Genomic DNA, 17771 nt, shown 5'->3' on the forward strand with positions numbered 1-17771 from the left:
TTGCATGAAAATTATTGTAAATCATTCTAAAGAGTATGGTAGGTAGTAAAATGGAAACTTGATTTCTGTTATTAATTTAATATGGTATGATAATGAATGGTTTTATGATAATGAAAGGACATTTTTTTTTTCTCTAGTAGGCCAATGATTATGACTACGAAGAAATAATGCATGGCCAGCTTGGTGAAGATGATTACAAATATAGATATAAAATTAAGAAAAAGGTTTCAAAGATAATGATTCTCAGACTTATATGTTGCCAATCCATATACTTTTGCTTTCTCTTTGGTGGAATTTTTTAATCATTATAATTGTAGGCCATTGGGAAGGGAGAGTGTAAACTAACATTCATTTATAAATTAAAGTTGTCTATGATTTATATGGAAAAGTAAAATAGCATAAAGTCAGTGAGTGGAGAAAAAGAATTAAAAGCAATTAAGTAGTTCAGAGAATAAAGTTTTTACATTAGTTGTATTTTATTAATAGTATGATACTAATATCAATATTATAGTTTAGAAAAGTAATAATGATTTATGTTCTTTAAGATGAACATAATCATTATTTTTTTAATGATCACAGTAAAATAGTTTGATGTTAATTCTTAAATAAAGCATAACTTTTAATATATATTTAACATGTACTATGCTATTAATTAAAGTTTATTAAAAATTGGAAATTCATATTTTTTAATAGGAAATAAATTATACAATATTCAAAATTATTAATAATTTCTTTTAACAAATAATGCATGAAAATGTAAAAAAAAAATGTTTTATCAATATTTCTATTTATATATACTAGAAAACACACGCATATTTTATTAATTAAAATTTAATTATTGTAATGACTTTTATTATTTTACATATGTTAATATGTATATTAGTATATATATTATTTATTTTTGTGTTGTTTTATTTAAATTTGAAATATTGTTTAGAAGACATAAATTTAAGATTACAAGCATGAAGTCATTCATTAGAGGTAGAACAAATGAGAAGTAAGATAACAAAGACTTTTTGAAATTATAGAAAAATAAATGAAATGTGAGGAAGGCTGAGAACACAATCGATCTTTGATATTTATTTGAGGGAGAATAAGACATAAGAAAATAAATAAATTAGTTTTACATAAATTTAAAATATAATAAATAGTAAAATTCACATACAAAATAAATTTTCACTTCTGTATATAATTTTTTTTCTTGAATATTTTAAGCTTGATGTTTATCATGTCATTGTTTCTTGTTCCATAATTAATCATCCAACCTTTTACTGTACTCTTATATTTGAATACGTCATTGAAAGTGACAGCCACTGTCTTCAATTTTGAAAGAAAAAGAAGAGGAAAAACTACTTACTATAGTATCTCTACATCGTTACTAAATAGGAAATTAAGCTTGTTATACCAACTTAAGATATGAAATATATAAGTTAAAACATAATTTTGAATTAATATTTAAGTTAAAACATATCAAATTCAAATTGTATAAGCAACTCAAATATGAAACATTAATTATATGACACATTTAATGTAGTTATATCATACAAATTTAATATAGTTAAGTTATAATGACCATGTGTATGTTTGAATGTAAGTTGAAAAAGTTAAATTTGGTTGAACATAATTTTTTTCAGCATAAGTTTGGTCGAATAATATCATTCAACGAAAAATATCCACAGTGTTGCATTGAATGTAACGATTATTTTTATATTCAACAAATTATGAAACAAACTTGTCAATGAGCGAGTTCAACTTTCAAGGATTATTTTAGTGTCATTTAGGATTTCAAACTTTAAAACAAACACCCTTTATATTTATTCACTTTTAAGATTTGGGAACCAAAAAATAACAAAAATTGACAAATTAAATGAATTTTAAATTTTTGTCAAAGTTTAGTGATTAAAAACATATTTAATCCTAAAATATAATAATATATAAATTATTTAAAAGTTAAATAATTAATTATATATAATATTTAATTATTTTATTTTAGTAAAGTTTACATCATATTATAATATTAAAAGGTACTTGTTTTCACATAAGGGAAGACCATGAAATGCAATGCAACCATATCACAATTACACTCATTAATGATTAGTGTGGGACTCTTGTTAACAACCAGTCATATTATGTTTCTTCCAACTATATATTAATCAGGAATTAGTGAGGCTAGATGTAATTATTTCATAATGAAAAGTGTCGACACCTAAAATATTCATCTTACTACATGATAAACACCAACCAATTTTTTTTTTTTTTAAAAAAGAAAAGTATATATTTATAAAATATGATGGATAGAGATAGATAAATCAAAAATAATTTTTTTAATAAGTAAAGGGAAATCAACGTATATCATTACCCTAATTTAAGATAAAAGTATTTGATAACATTCTATTTAATCATTTACACAGAGAAAAAAAAAAGTGATATAATAAGAATTAAAAAAAAATGTGGGTATATAATTGCTTTTGTACTCTGATTTATCGATTACAAAATTAATAAATATTTTGATTGTTATAAAAGTTTATTTTTATTCTAATTTAAGATATATTTAATTTTTTTTCTAATTTTATAATATTAATAATTATAAAATACATTTAAATATTTGATAATATTATATATTTTTTTAATTTTTAATTTTTTTAAAATTAACTAAATGATATTAAAATAATAAAAAACCGGATATAGACCCATGTTCAAGTATATCCATTACCTAATGAAAATAATGATGAATAGACTTTATACTAATTGAATATAAAAATATGAATAAGGTCGAACTTTTTTCTTCATAGAAGAGTATGAAATAATGAAATATATCTAATGTTATTTGTACAAGTTTTTCCTAACATGATAAATGGAGGGACTAAAACTTCATAAAAATGTTATTTGTACAAGTTTTTTTAACATATACTAACCTTTTCTTTCTGTTTTTTCATTTTTAGCTTTTTATCTGTTTGTGTCGTGCAAGTTTTTATAATTATAGAGATGATATCTAGAATAAATATATATTTTTTAAAAAAATTTCCATTAATTATTGACCAGAATCAATGTATAAAATACTTAACTATGTTGTATTTGAACATGTGTGGGATATATAATATCAATTTTAAAAAAATAATGTGATATATTGATTTTTTATATTGAATAGGAATTTTACCATAAGAAATAATTAAAACACATGTATTCCTAACTTTCAATCATCAAAAATATTTTCAGAAAAAATAGTGACTGATTTTTCTCTCGGTTATGGTTAAATGTAACGAGATCTACTTAGATAAAACTTATTTAATTTATTTTAAAATTAATATGTATTTATGTTGGAAATAGTCTGAGTCAGAAGCTCTACATTAAATAGAATAGACAAAATTAGATACCACACAAGAATAAAGACTCATAACATCATTACTTTAAAGTTTTGTGATTAAAAATGATGTCAAATATCTTATGTGTAAGATTTATGTTATATATATATATATATATATATATATATATATATATATATATATATATATATATAACTACAGTATCTCAGTGTCTATAACTCATGAAAAATATAACCCAACAATCTCATGATGTTTTGGCATAGTTTAATCACATCTCAATTCATTAATTGGACTTGTTTAAAACTAAAATACCTATATCTTAAAACAATTTAAATATAAGTAATTTGTGAAACTTAACTCTGATTAAATATTCCATTTCTTAATTTATCACATTATTTTAATATTTTTAATAACTTTTTATCATAAAAACCAATAAACAAGCATTTTATAATTTGAACATTATACGAGTCTTTAAAATTTATTTTTATTACTCATATGTAAAAGTTATTACACTTATTAAAATCCTTAACAAATACAAGTGAGAAACATTAAATCAAAGCAATATATTTATAACCCACAAGAAATTCAGACTCACTTTTCACTCTTAGTCTATTGGAATCAATTGAATTAAAGGATTAATTTTTTTGACTTTTAATTTTAAGTAATACTTTGAATAATACACATGTTATATAATAAACCCAATTTTATAAGAAAAAAAAACATATAATTGTATTGGGTGTCCTTAAATGGAAAGTTTGTATTAAAGTGAAGAAGCATCTAACTAGCCATACAAAATAATATGGACAAATTGAATGGTTTACCTGCTCCACTATTGCTTTCTTCAATTATAATATTACTCCTCCACATTCTCTTCTCTAACATAAAATATACTTTATTATAATTAATTAAAACATTGTTTTTCAATTATTAACACCATGCTTTCAATTTATAGGAACATAAAAAGCCATCAAAGTTGAAGCCCACAAACTAATCACAATTCCACTCTCTTCAGTTTAAACTATGATAAACAAGTACTCCACCTCAATCATATTTTAAGGATCAAACAAAAATAATTATTTTTAAATTTTTTTTTCAGCTAAATGTTTAATATATATATATATATATATATATATATATATATATATATATATATTCTAATTTATTTCCCAAAATATTCAGTTAAAAGTTAAAAGGACAGAGATTTATGTTAGGAATTTTAATTTTGTCTTTATAAACAAAGTTTTTATTTCAATATCAATTTCATTGATATAACATAATTAGGGTTAATCATCGTATCAACTATAACATCACAACATCAATATTTCGATCTCAAATTCATTAATATAAGTCATTAAGATTAATCATCACATCCATAACATTTATTATTTATAATTCAGAATTTTATCATTTTTTGTCCTTAATAAATACTTCAATATATATATATATATATATATATAATTTAAATTACCCTTCACTTAAATAATGTGAAAGTATTTACCATATCTATATATATTATATTTAAAATATATTTTGTCACTCAAAAGTTATAGTTTAAACTTTTGCAATCAAAAGTTTTCATTTAAACTTTTGATTCAATTTTTTCAAAACGCTCTACAAAATGTTTGAGCTAAGATCAATCACTATGTTTACAAGAAATACTTAATTTAACTATAATTTCAATCTTAAATTAGATAATCAAATTTCATTAACTATTTTAAAAGCGGTCTTTTATCACTTATAATAATAAGCATTTCAAAAAGATATATTTATCAATTGTAATGATTATACTTAAGTTGAAAAGAATTAGATAAATAACCATCTTGGTTATTATAAATTTATAAGTTGGTTGTGATTTATTTAAATCTGAATAAACAAAATTCTAAAGAATGGTATGATTTGAAATTTCGATAATAAAAAATTTGAGTTAAATATATATATATATATATATATATATATATATATATATATATATATATATATATATATATATATATATATATATATAAAACCCTATAAACATTAAATCATGATATTATGGTGACTCCCAACACTGATCAAAGATATATTAGAATTAAAATTCAGACCAAACCATTATTTTTTTTTTCTTTTAAAATTTGAAATTATGTGATGTGGTGGTACGGTGGCACTACTCCAACTTTGCCCGATTTAAAAATTAATTAAACATTAAAGTGGAACTTTTGAAATGTATAATCTATTAATTAACAAATCACAAAAAAAAAAAAAAAACATCATTTTCTTATGTCGGGTGAGGGTTGAGAATCATATATAAAACCCATCACCCATATACTAATTGTATAGTCAATTAAAGGCACCAAAAACAAGTAATGCTGAATATGTTTTTTTTTAACCATATGTTTCATAATTTAATCACGTTCCATTTAAATATTGAGCCATTATCATTGGGTTAGTAGCCACTAATGATGAGCATCACCATTTAACTATACCAATAAACCTATTCAGAATCTTAAACAACGTAGGATTATCTTAAAAAGTGTCTTTCATAGTGATAATTGGAATACGCCTGAAAATCAAGATCGAATTTCCCCACGTTTTTGTCCATTATTTAAATATATTTTCTTCATGAACAAAAATAGTAATATAATAGAAAAACACGTGAATTATATATTGTTGGGGGTTATGAGTACATCAAATGTTTAACACAAATTTTAAATCCCTCATTGGTAATATCAACCTATTTGTTCAGCTTAAAAAAATAATTGAAAAACCTAAAACTAAAATATCCAAAAGAAATAGTGTAAGGGTTTGTTTATAAGTTTTTAAGTCAAACTTAATATTAAAAAATCTATATAAAAAAATTAAATTTACACCCGTTCGTATAGTATTATTTGATTATATACAATATAATATCTCTATATGATTATATATTATTAATTTTTTAATTAGGCATATATCATTCTCGAGAGAAACACAAGTATCACGTGCACTTTAAACACAAAGAAATAGAAAAAAAAAAACATGGACCGATCTATGTAGCTATGGAGGTAGAGTAAAAGTGGGAACAAAACTTGTAGACTTTGTAGGCATTTTTTATTTATAATTAAAACTACAAATCAAAAAGTTTGCACAACCTTTGATATTATATTGCAAACCTAAAACCTAACCTAAGTCTTTACATGTTTGGCCACATTTAAGGCGAAAATACCGGATCATTCATAATTGAGACATGAATAAAGGAGCTTTTATGGCAAAAAAAAAGTATTCACCTATTAAATAATTTCTTGAAATGCAGTATTATAATTAACATGGTTAAAAAATTTATATTTCATGTCAATTTTGTCTTGAATTTTTTTTTTCAGGAAATACTTACAAATTTTGTTATGAAAAAAGTTTGCAGGAAATTGTTACCAATTTTTATGCAAAATATTTTGTATAAACTTTTCGCAACAATTTTTGTATGAATACTTACAAATTTTTATAATTTTATAAGAAATAATTATCCATGAAGTAATTACTTACAAATTAAGATTCTTAGAAAAAATAACAGAAAAAAGTATTTTCTTGTAAATTTTGTTAACAAATTTGCAGAAAAATCTTCATGTAGTATGAGAATGAGAATTTTTAGTAATGTAATTGTTGTTGGTAACTAATATTACTAGTCTTTACTGTAGTAGACTAATCACAAGACTTGAAAGATTAAAATTTAAGAATTTTACAATCCATTCTATATGTATATACACTGATCAATAAAGTAAATACCTATATTAAATTTTGTTTTTCAACTTATTCTCGACTAAAATAAATAAATTAAAATTGTTAAACAAGATGAGAATCATTCTTAATTAAAAGAAAAAAAATACTCAAATTAAAAAATATATAATGTTCTTTCAATTGAAGTTAACGACTATTAAATTGCACAATCGCATGTGACTGGTTATTGAGGTTAATTAATTTAATATATTCACATCTTTTTAATGTGTAAGATTTTAATATTGGAAGAGAGATCCAGAAGCGAAGAATTAAATGACCTTATAAACTACATTTTTTTCTCAAGTTACTTTATATTGTTGTTGTTTTTTATTTTATTTTTTATATTTGTGTCTTTCCAAAGCTTCGGTATCTTTTTATAGATATATTTTCTTTCACATATTTACAACTATTTATCTCATGATAACTTTTTAAATTTTGTTTAATGCTTAACAATAACTATTTAATAGTCATATTTTTGTTTAATGCTTAACAATAAGTATTTAATAGTCATAATTTTGTCTAATGCTTAACAATAAGTTTATTTGCGACCAATATTTGAATTTGTATTAATATTATATATAAAATAATTTACTCACCATTAAAATTAGTTATTGCTAAAATATTTTTTACATTTTTTAAAATTTAAAGTTCTAAATATATCATTATAACATTTGTTTTTACTTATTTTATTATCTTTAAAATAATTTCATGTAAAGTATATGAATTAGAAAAAAAATTCAAAAGTTTATAAAAATAATATGTTTTGATGAAATTGTTTTTAAACGAAATAAAATTATATTTTTTAACAAACTAATTTATCTTAAAATAGGAGTCGAGGTACAAATAAAACAAAATGGAAACTGATAAATAACTTTCACTTTTGAACTCTTATCTTGAACCTTAATATTTAAATAAATTGTAGAGAAAATGTCTGTATCAACACACACCCTTCTGATCTATATATACTAGGACTGATCATAATAGAAAAATTAATAACATTTGAAGTTTTATATATATATATAGTAATCTTATGTAGTGTATGTCAATATAGAAATCAGCAAACTAAAAGATTGAGATGTGACTAATTTTAATATATATTGTTGGACAAGAATAAAGAAGAAAGTGACTTGATTCGAAAGGCAAGGAGGAGCCATGAGATTAAAAAAAATGGCAAAGAGTTAAAGTGATAAATATTCAATGATAGAATTTCATTTTGGAATTTATCAGAGGAAAAACATATCTAGCAGAAAATAGGGGAATATTGAAGTGTTGAAAGGAATCATATTTCAAACTAAATATTTGGAAATGAACATGTGCCATATATACTTCAAAATTATTGTTCACATTCTAAATATAGACAGACAAGTCCAGAGAGAGTGTAGGGCTAAGTTTTGTAGCACAATATAATATGGTTGCTAAGGATATATAAAGGCCAAAAGTATATTAAAATTATAAATCAGAATCATATTAATGATATATATATATATATATATATATATATATATATATATATATATATATATATATATATATATATATATATATACCAACACATTATCATTGATGTGTGTTTTAGTTAGTGCTAGAAAAAGAGAGGTCCAAAACATACAGCTACAAATACATGTGTTGGAATATAATTATTATGTTGAAGCAAGTTAGGCATGGCAGCTCAGTGATGCAAGAAAAGTGGAATATGCTGTGTAAACATATATATATATATATATATATATATATATATATATATATATATATATATATATATATATATATATATATATATATATATATATATATATATATATATATCTTCCTCCATGCTTCTCACCAACACATAATGCAGTTCTAAGTTTCTCTTCTAAAATATCAAACAAACAATTAACAATGTTGATGGCCATATTTTATATTTTATCTTTAGTTTTCTAGGTTTTGACAATCTGTGAGATGTACTCTGACAAGGTTGTCGGATATATGAACACCTTTCTTCATTAGCACGTGTAGTTATTTGTTGATTCTGTCTGAAAGCTTTTTTTTTATTCTCTTCTGCTAAACCTAATAAGAGAGAAAAAAAAAAGAGAGAGAAGAAAACAGTATTAATACTCAGAAAAATTGTCATAGTTTTGTTTCTCTTCATTGATATATATATATATATATATATATATATATATATATATATATATATATATATATATATATATATATATATATATGTATGTATTATATTAACTGACAATTTTATTATATAATAAATAAAAGTAGATCTGCATAATCTGTAGATATATATTAGTGAAAATATCTCATCAATTTATATTTAGGGAGAGAGGTTTTGCCAATACTGTTCATTGTAGTTAATCATAAAAGATTTTTTGGTCTCTGTAAGAGAATCTATCAGTGTTGAACTTTTATTCACTCATATATATATATATATATATATATATATATATATATATATATATATATATATATATATAGATGTAAATGAGTATTAAATAATCATGATTCAATACCAAATTAATATGGCATTTGATGCAATACATTATATATGTATTAAATATTATAAGCTCTATTCACGGGGAGGGACATTAGAACCTGAAGTGGTGATTTATTTATAATAAAATACAAAAAAAGGTGGCAAATTGCAATAAACCGACAATGGCCAAAGTGTGACATGAAATGAGAGTACTAAATAATTAGAAAGAAAGAGGAACGAGTGGTGTGATGGAAAAATGTTGGTATGTCATATCATCTTTCTCCAAAACTTGACAAAAAATTGTGACAATCTATTGGATTTTGAAGATTAAAGAATTGAAAAACAAACAAAGAAATGCAACGAGAAGCACAAAATCATCTTTAACAACCCCACAATACTACACACAAAAAGCCTTTGATCATGATATTATTCATTAGAATATGCCTCTCTCACTCTTTCAAGTCATGACAGAGATGCACATGGACCTGTGTTCACACTTCACTCCTCACTCTTATATATATATATAGGCTTTGGAAACCAAAATCATCTCATTGTGATGTGCTCCCACAACACACAATTTCTCACTCACTCTAACAAGGTTTTCACACAATCTTCATATTAAAAGGGTTCTCCAAGAATGGATGAGACTGAGACACAGAAGGTAGAGATGAGAAGAAAAGGAAGAGCTTCCATAGCCATAATTTTGAGATATGCTGATTGGATTGATGTTGTGCTCATGCTAATGGGTGCTCTGGGAGCAATTGGAGATGGCATGTCCACAAATATTTTGTTGCTGTTTGCAAGCCGTATCATGAACAGCCTAGGTTACAGTAACAACAACCAACAACAAAGTAGTACTAAGACTTACATGGCTGAGGTTGAAAAGGTTGACTCATATTCCTTAAATTCTTGTTTCACTTTTCTGCACACTGTTTTCTGACCAACTGATATGTTTCTCTCTCTTCTTTCATTTTTGTTTTTTGATTGTCATTTGCAGTGCAGCTTATATTTTGTCTACTTGGGATTAGCAGTGATGGTGGTGGCCTTCATGGGTAATCCAAATTCAAACCTTCTTTTGCTTTACTTTTTGAGGACAAAGGTGTGAACACTGTAATAACTAATGTGCAACATTTAGCTATATAGCATCTAACTGTAGTAGCCACTAACTAGAACAACCTCAATTTTCACATGTTTAATTTGGCAGACATGTTTTTGGTCATTATATTATGAAACCCTAAAAAGTAGACTAGTATTTTCTTAAACTTTTGATCTGAATAGGAACTTCTTGAGAAAACACTAGTTAATCAATACTTGATATGCTTAACTGCAGAAGGGTATTGCTGGAGCAAAACAAGTGAGAGACAGGTTCTGAGAATTCGTTACAAGTACTTGGAAGCTGTCCTGAGACAAGAAGTAGGGTTTTTCGATTCTCAAGAAGCAACCACTTCTGAAATCATTAACAGCATATCAAAAGACACTTCTCTCATCCAAGAAGTTCTGAGTGAAAAGGTCATATTCTTCTCCTAGTTTAGGCAACATCAATTGTTTTGTACCATGAAAATCTTTGTAATTTTATGTTGTCTTCTTCTCATCCTTTCTCAGGTGCCCCTATTTTTGATGCACTCATCATCATTCATATCTGGGGTTGCGTTTGCCACATATTTTTCTTGGAGATTGGCGTTAGTAGCATTCCCAACGCTGCTTCTTCTGATCATCCCTGGCATGATTTATGGAAAGTATCTAATCTATTTGTCGAAGTCCTCTGTGAAAGAATATGGCAAAGCAAACAGCATTGTAGAACAGGCACTTAGCTCAGTGAAAACAGTGTATTCATTCACTGCAGAGAAGAGAATCAGTGGGAGATATTCAGACATATTGTGCAGAACTTCAAGGCTTGGAATCAAGCAAGGAATAGCAAAGGGTCTTGCAGTAGGAAGCACAGGTCTCTCTTTTGCAATATGGGCTTTCATTGCTTGGTATGGAAGCCGTTTGGTTATGTACAAAGGTGAAAGTGGTGGAAGAATCTATGCATCAGGCATTTCCTTCATAATGTGTGGACTGTAAGTAACTATGTCTCTCTCTTTTCCTTTTGCATTCAACTTTAATTTCCAATCTAACTCACTAAATCCTAACCTAATCCACACATATGCTACCATCACTGCATAAAAAATCTGATACATGAATCCATCAAGGTTTATTCATCACCAATGATCACATGTTTCAATCATGCATGAAATTTCATTACATTTTTGTGGCTGATGTAAAGTATATTAAAGTAGCAGGTCGATGGATCTTAACAATCAATTAAAAATTGGGATAGGGCCAGAAAGTTCAATCAATCTAAAGTTAAGAATACATTATAATCTTACATGATCTAGTTGTCATGGCCAGACATTATCATAGTTCTCTTTAGAAAAAGGGAATTAAAAACAATATATTAGTTTAATTCTACATAACTATAGCCTTTCTGTATGATAAGATTGGAATCAAATCGGTTCAGAAAAAGTCTCGGTGTCTTTATCTTTAGTAATAATGCACCAAATATTTTAGTATCTTACAAAATGATATTTAATTTGAAGACATGGCAATATCTTCGGTAAAGGAGGCAATTGAAAGAAGTGGTGACTTCATTGAAATGCTCTTTCTTTCAAAGAAAGTGATCTCTTTAAGCAACTCTAAATGAGATATCCCTTAATAATTGTCGATATTTTCATCTCATTGCGATCCTCCTTGTCTCGAGTAACATTTTTCACACGTTCTTTCTGAACCAAGATCGAATAGATTTTATTCAGACTCGACAAAGGATCTAGGATAAGAATTATATTGCATATTCTTCTTTAAAGTTAAAAACCATACAAGAAAAAAGACTTATAAATAGTGGTGTATTTTTTGTTCTTTGCTGATTCTTGTAATGCATGTTAACATGTAGATCTCTTGGAGTGGTGCTTCCTGATTTGAAGTACTTCACAGAAGCATCTGTTGCAGCATCAAGAATATTTGACATGATTGATCGAACACCATTAATTGATGGTGAAGACACAAAAGGGCTTGTGTTGGATCACATGAGTGGGAAGGTAGAGTTTGAGCATGTGAAATTCACATACCCTTCTCGTCCAGATATGGTTGTGCTGAGTGATTTCAATCTGCAAGTGGAAGCAGGGAAAACGGTTGCTCTAGTTGGTGCAAGTGGAAGTGGGAAATCCACAGCAATAGCATTGATGCAGAGATTTTATGATGCAGATGAAGGTGTTGTGAGGGTTGATGGTGTAGACATAAAAACCCTAAAATTGAAATGGATAAGAGGGAAAATGGGGCTTGTGAGTCAAGAACATGCCATGTTTGGAACTTCCATAAAGGAGAATATTATGTTTGGGAAAACAGATGCTACCATGGATGAAATAGTTGCAGCAGCTACAGCAGCCAATGCTCACAACTTCATAAGGCAGCTTCCTGAAGGTTATGAAACTAAGGTGAATCACTTTATTCAATGAACTTTGTTTGAACAAAATTTATCCAAACAAGTACTTACAATTAGTTAAAATCAATCTATATACACTTTAGTTAAAAACAAATAATGAAAAGAACTTTTATAAAAGTTAACTTGCAACTAGCGAAATAAAATAGTTTTAACAAAAATTAACTTTTATATTTTTAGAAGAAAAAAAAAATAAATAGTTATGAGGGATAATGTTAAATGGTAATAAAAAAAATTGTGTCTAAATGTTTATGTATGGCTATAAAATTTTCTTTCTGTTGACCTTGCAACTAGTTAACTTAACTTCAATCGCTCAAATTTCCAATACAATTCTACTTGGTTGAATTTACTAATAGACACTAATAAAAGAAAATAAAAATAATGATGCAACTTCATAGATAGAATTGATTGTATAGAAAATTGAAATGGATAATTATTAATCTATAAAAGAAGTTTAATTTATTTTTTATTTTCTTCTCCTACATATGCAAAGGCTTAATTAAGGACATAATCAATTTAAGTATTTTTAATTAATTTTTTATTGAAAAAATTGTTATATAAATGTTCAAAATGTTTTCTTTCTAATTATTTGTATTTTAAGTTAATCGATGAGTTGGAATCGAATAAAAAAAGTAACACTCATATAAACTTTTAAGAACAACAAAAAATGCACAAGTTTATGAACTAGATAAATCTTAATTAAGCTTCTTCCAAAAAAGTGTTATCTGTTTATCTGTCAATACTATTAAGCATGTGTTTGGAAGAAAATAAATATTGTGATTATTAGAAGCTTTCTGCGAAAGATACAAGCTCTAGTTTACAATTTCACCACCATAGATGCTTAATCTACACATAAAAGTTTGATTCTACATTTTATATTATCAGAAAAATGCAGCTATATATTACTAACCTAATCAATTTTCAAGTAGATCGGAGAAAGGGGAGCACTTCTTTCAGGAGGACAAAAGCAGCGAATAGCCATTGCAAGAGCCATCATAAAGAATCCTGTAATTCTCCTACTTGATGAAGCAACCAGTGCTCTTGACTCTGAATCAGAATTACTGGTTCAGAATGCCCTCGATCAAGCCTCCATGGGGAGAACTACATTGGTAAGTGCAATCATCAATTATTAGTATAATCAGAGTTCAGATGCTTTACTGGATTTTTGGTGTTGTGTTCTACTGTGTCTTTAAAATACACCGATAAACATCAAGATCGATGTTTATTAATGTATTTTGAAGGCACAACAGATAAACAACACATAAAAATCAGCAGAGAATCAGATTTGTATATCAGAATAAAACAAGTGTCAATAACACGAACTGAACTTGATCAGGTTGTTGCACACAAGCTATCGACTATCCGAAATGCAGACCTGATAGCAGTTGTTAGTGGTGGTCGAATCATTGAAACCGGCACACACAATGAACTCATCAACAGACAAAATGGCCACTATGCAAATCTAGCAAAGTTACAGACACAATTGAGCATGGATGACCAAGATCAAAATTCAGAACTAGGTGCTCTTTCAGCACCAAGAAGCAGTGCAGGTAGACCAAGCACAGCAAGGTCAAGTCCTGCCATATTTCCAAAGTCACCATTGCCTGCTGAAGCCACCACCACCCCATCTCCAGTTTCTCACCCTCCACCATCTTTCACCAGACTTCTCTCTCTCAATGCTCCTGAATGGAAACAAGGTCTAATTGGAACCCTCTCAGCCATAGCCTTTGGCTCAGTTCAACCACTATATGCTTTAACCATAGGGGGCATGATTTCTGCCTTTTTTGCCAAAAGCCATCTAGAAATGATGCACAGAATCAGAACTTATTCTTTGATTTTCTGTTCTCTTTCCCTTGCCTCCATCACTCTCAATCTCTTGCAACACTACAATTTTGCTTACATGGGAGCCATGTTAACCAAAAGGATAAGGCTGCGCATGCTGGAGAATATCTTAACCTTTGAAACTGCTTGGTTTGATGAGGAACAAAACTCCAGTGGAGCATTATGCTCAAGGTTGAGCAATGAGGCTTCCATGGTGAAGTCTCTTGTGGCAGATAGACTCTCTTTACTGGTGCAAACCACTTCTGCTGTCACCATTGCAATGATCATAGGGCTTGCCGTGGCTTGGAAGCTAGCTCTTGTTATGATAGCAGTGCAGCCACTCACAATTCTCTGCTTTTATACAAGAAAAGTGTTGCTCTCCACACTCTCAACAAAATTTGTTAAGGCACAGAATCAGAGTACACAGATTGCAGTGGAGGCAGTTTATAACCACAGAATTGTGACTTCTTTTGGGAGCATTCCAAAAGTTCTAAGTCTATTTGATGAGGCGCAAGAGGCTCCAAGGAAGGAGGCTAGGAAGAAGTCTTGGCTAGCTGGCATAGGAATGGGTTCTGCTCAGTGCCTAACGTTCATGTCATGGGCTTTGGATTTCTGGTATGGTGGTACTTTGGTTGAAAAGAGAGAAATATCAGCTGGGGATGTGTTCAAAACATTTTTTGTGCTGGTGAGCACCGGCAAGGTCATAGCTGATGCTGGAAGCATGACTTCTGACCTTGCCAAGAGCTCAACAGCAGTGGCATCTGTGTTTGAAATTCTTGACAGGAAATCACTAATTCCCAAGGTATGTTAGCTCTGTATATTATTCGTGCATTCTATAACATCAAAATTTGTTCAGAATAATTTAAATGTGAGTCTAAATGTCACATCAGATAAAAATGACAAAGTTATACACCATATAAGATGCAAAACTTATAATTTATGTCATTTTTATTTCGTGTGAGGTTTAGACTCACATTTGAATTATTTCCAACAAAACTAATGGTGCAACACTTTTATTAATCTTATTTGCACACTTGCATAGACACAAGCACAGCTATGCTTCCCTATCATAAATATGTTACAACTTTTACTGATGAAATCGTGTTATTCTAGGCTGGAGATAACACTAGTGGCATTAAGTTGGAAAAGATGAGTGGTAAGATAGAGTTAAAGAATGTAGATTTTGCTTATCCAAGCAGGGCAGGAACACCAATTTTGCGCAAGTTTTGCTTGGAGGTGAAGCCAGGAAAAAGTGTGGGGCTGGTTGGAAAAAGTGGATGTGGAAAATCAACAGTGATTGGCTTAATCCAAAGATTCTATGATGTTGAGAGAGGTTCAGTTAAAGTGGACAATGTAGACATAAGGGAATTAGACATTCACTGGTACAGACAGCACACAGCACTAGTGAGCCAAGAACCTGTGATATATTCTGGCAGCATACGTGAGAACATTTTGTTTGGGAAGCAAGATGCAACTGAGAATGAAGTAGTTGAGGCTGCAAGAGCTGCAAATGCTCATGAGTTCATCTCGTAAGTTTTCTCTCTACATGGATACTACATGCTCACTTGTTTTAACCATAAACTGTCATATTCATTTGTGAAAAGTATATACAATCAAATTTAACAAAGTTGCTTCATGGTTAATATACTCAAACACATCCACATGTTGTGACAGACCTACGTGTGTACATCAGGGTGTGCATGTGTATACTAGAGTATGCAGGTGTACTCTCTGATTTTGTTAAAATTATTAGTAAGTATCTGAAAATTTTATTTTGTCCTCCCTAATCTTATATATTTAAACTCGCTGACCGGTGTTTTATGATACACATTCACTTGTGTATAGTCGAGAGTGTACAAATACATTATATGACATGTCTTCACTGACTTAAGGTCTTAGTTCCTTCGGTGTCCACATGTCTGATATGATTTAGACAAAGTTGCCTGAGATAATTGTGAGTGTGTAAAGAAGTGAATTTTCCATGTTGGTGTGATGTAGATCACTGAAAGAAGGATATGAAACTGAATGTGGAGAAAGGGGAGTGCAGTTATCAGGAGGGCAAAAGCAGAGAATAGCAATTGCAAGGGCCATAATTCGGAACCCAAAGATACTACTTCTTGATGAGGCAACAAGTGCATTGGATGTGCAATCAGAACAAGTTGTGCAAGAAGCACTTGATAGGACTATGGTAGGAAGAACCACCATTGTTGTGGCACATAGGCTTAACACTATCAAAGAGCTTGATTCAATTGCTTATGTGTGTGAGGGCAAGGTCCTGGAACAAGGAACCTATGCTCAACTTAGGCACATGAGAGGTGCCTTCTTCAACCTTGCCAGCCATCAAATCCAAACTTAGGTACCATAATTGTATAATTTTCATGTACAAAAAGAAAGTATATGCACTCTTTCGTTGTGGAAAAGTTAATTCAGAATCATGGTTTCACATTCAGAATTATGTAATCTGAAATTTAAAAGGGTTGTTCCATTTTTGTGGAAAGGTTAGAAGATTTTACATGTATGATCAACCTTTTCTGAAACAAAGAAGGTGTGGACTATTCTTATAAGGGATAGAAAAAAAAGTCAAATGTACGGGCCTGTATCTCCCTAAGTTTCTTTCTGCACCCCCAATATAAAAAAACTTTACATTTTGCCCTTTTTATGCATTCCGGAATTAAGAAAAAATATTAATCCGAAAGTTAAATGAATTTTTGTATTGTGTAATCCGGAAACCAAATAACTTTTGAATTGTATAATCTGAAAATTATTTTTAGCTTTCGGGTTGTGCAAACTGGAAGTCTTTCTTAAAAATAAAATTGTACAGTTTGAAAAAGGGTAAAATGGGAAATTTATTTATTTGAGGTTAGAGGAAGAAAGTTATGGAGGCGCAGAAAAAAAAACTGCCGATGTAGTAGTGTTTGAGTTTGGTTGGTCAATGTTTAGGCTAATCAAAGGTGAA

At 28.3% G+C, this 17771-nt stretch overlaps 1 protein-coding gene across 1 annotated transcript; it reads left to right on the plus strand.

The window, feature by feature from the left end:
- Positions 1 to 10070: 10070 nt before the first annotated feature.
- Positions 10071 to 17470, plus strand: LOC114182148 (putative ABC transporter B family member 8). The gene is made up of 9 exons (XM_028068931.2): positions 10071 to 10405; positions 10517 to 10571; positions 10850 to 11028; positions 11122 to 11579; positions 12449 to 12989; positions 13924 to 14103; positions 14331 to 15617; positions 15929 to 16344; positions 16814 to 17470. Exons 1-9 carry the CDS (start codon positions 10157 to 10159, stop codon positions 17169 to 17171), a joined length of 3723 nt encoding a protein of 1240 aa, XP_027924732.2. The 5' UTR covers positions 10071 to 10156; the 3' UTR covers positions 17172 to 17470.
- Positions 17471 to 17771: the final 301 nt, after the last annotated feature.

Source organism: Vigna unguiculata, chromosome 4 (assembly GCF_037176805.1).
Source record: "Vigna unguiculata cultivar grain cowpea cultivar isolate G323 ecotype 2 chromosome 4, ASM3717680v1, whole genome shotgun sequence".
Classification (NCBI taxonomy): Eukaryota; Viridiplantae; Streptophyta; class Magnoliopsida; order Fabales; family Fabaceae; genus Vigna; species Vigna unguiculata.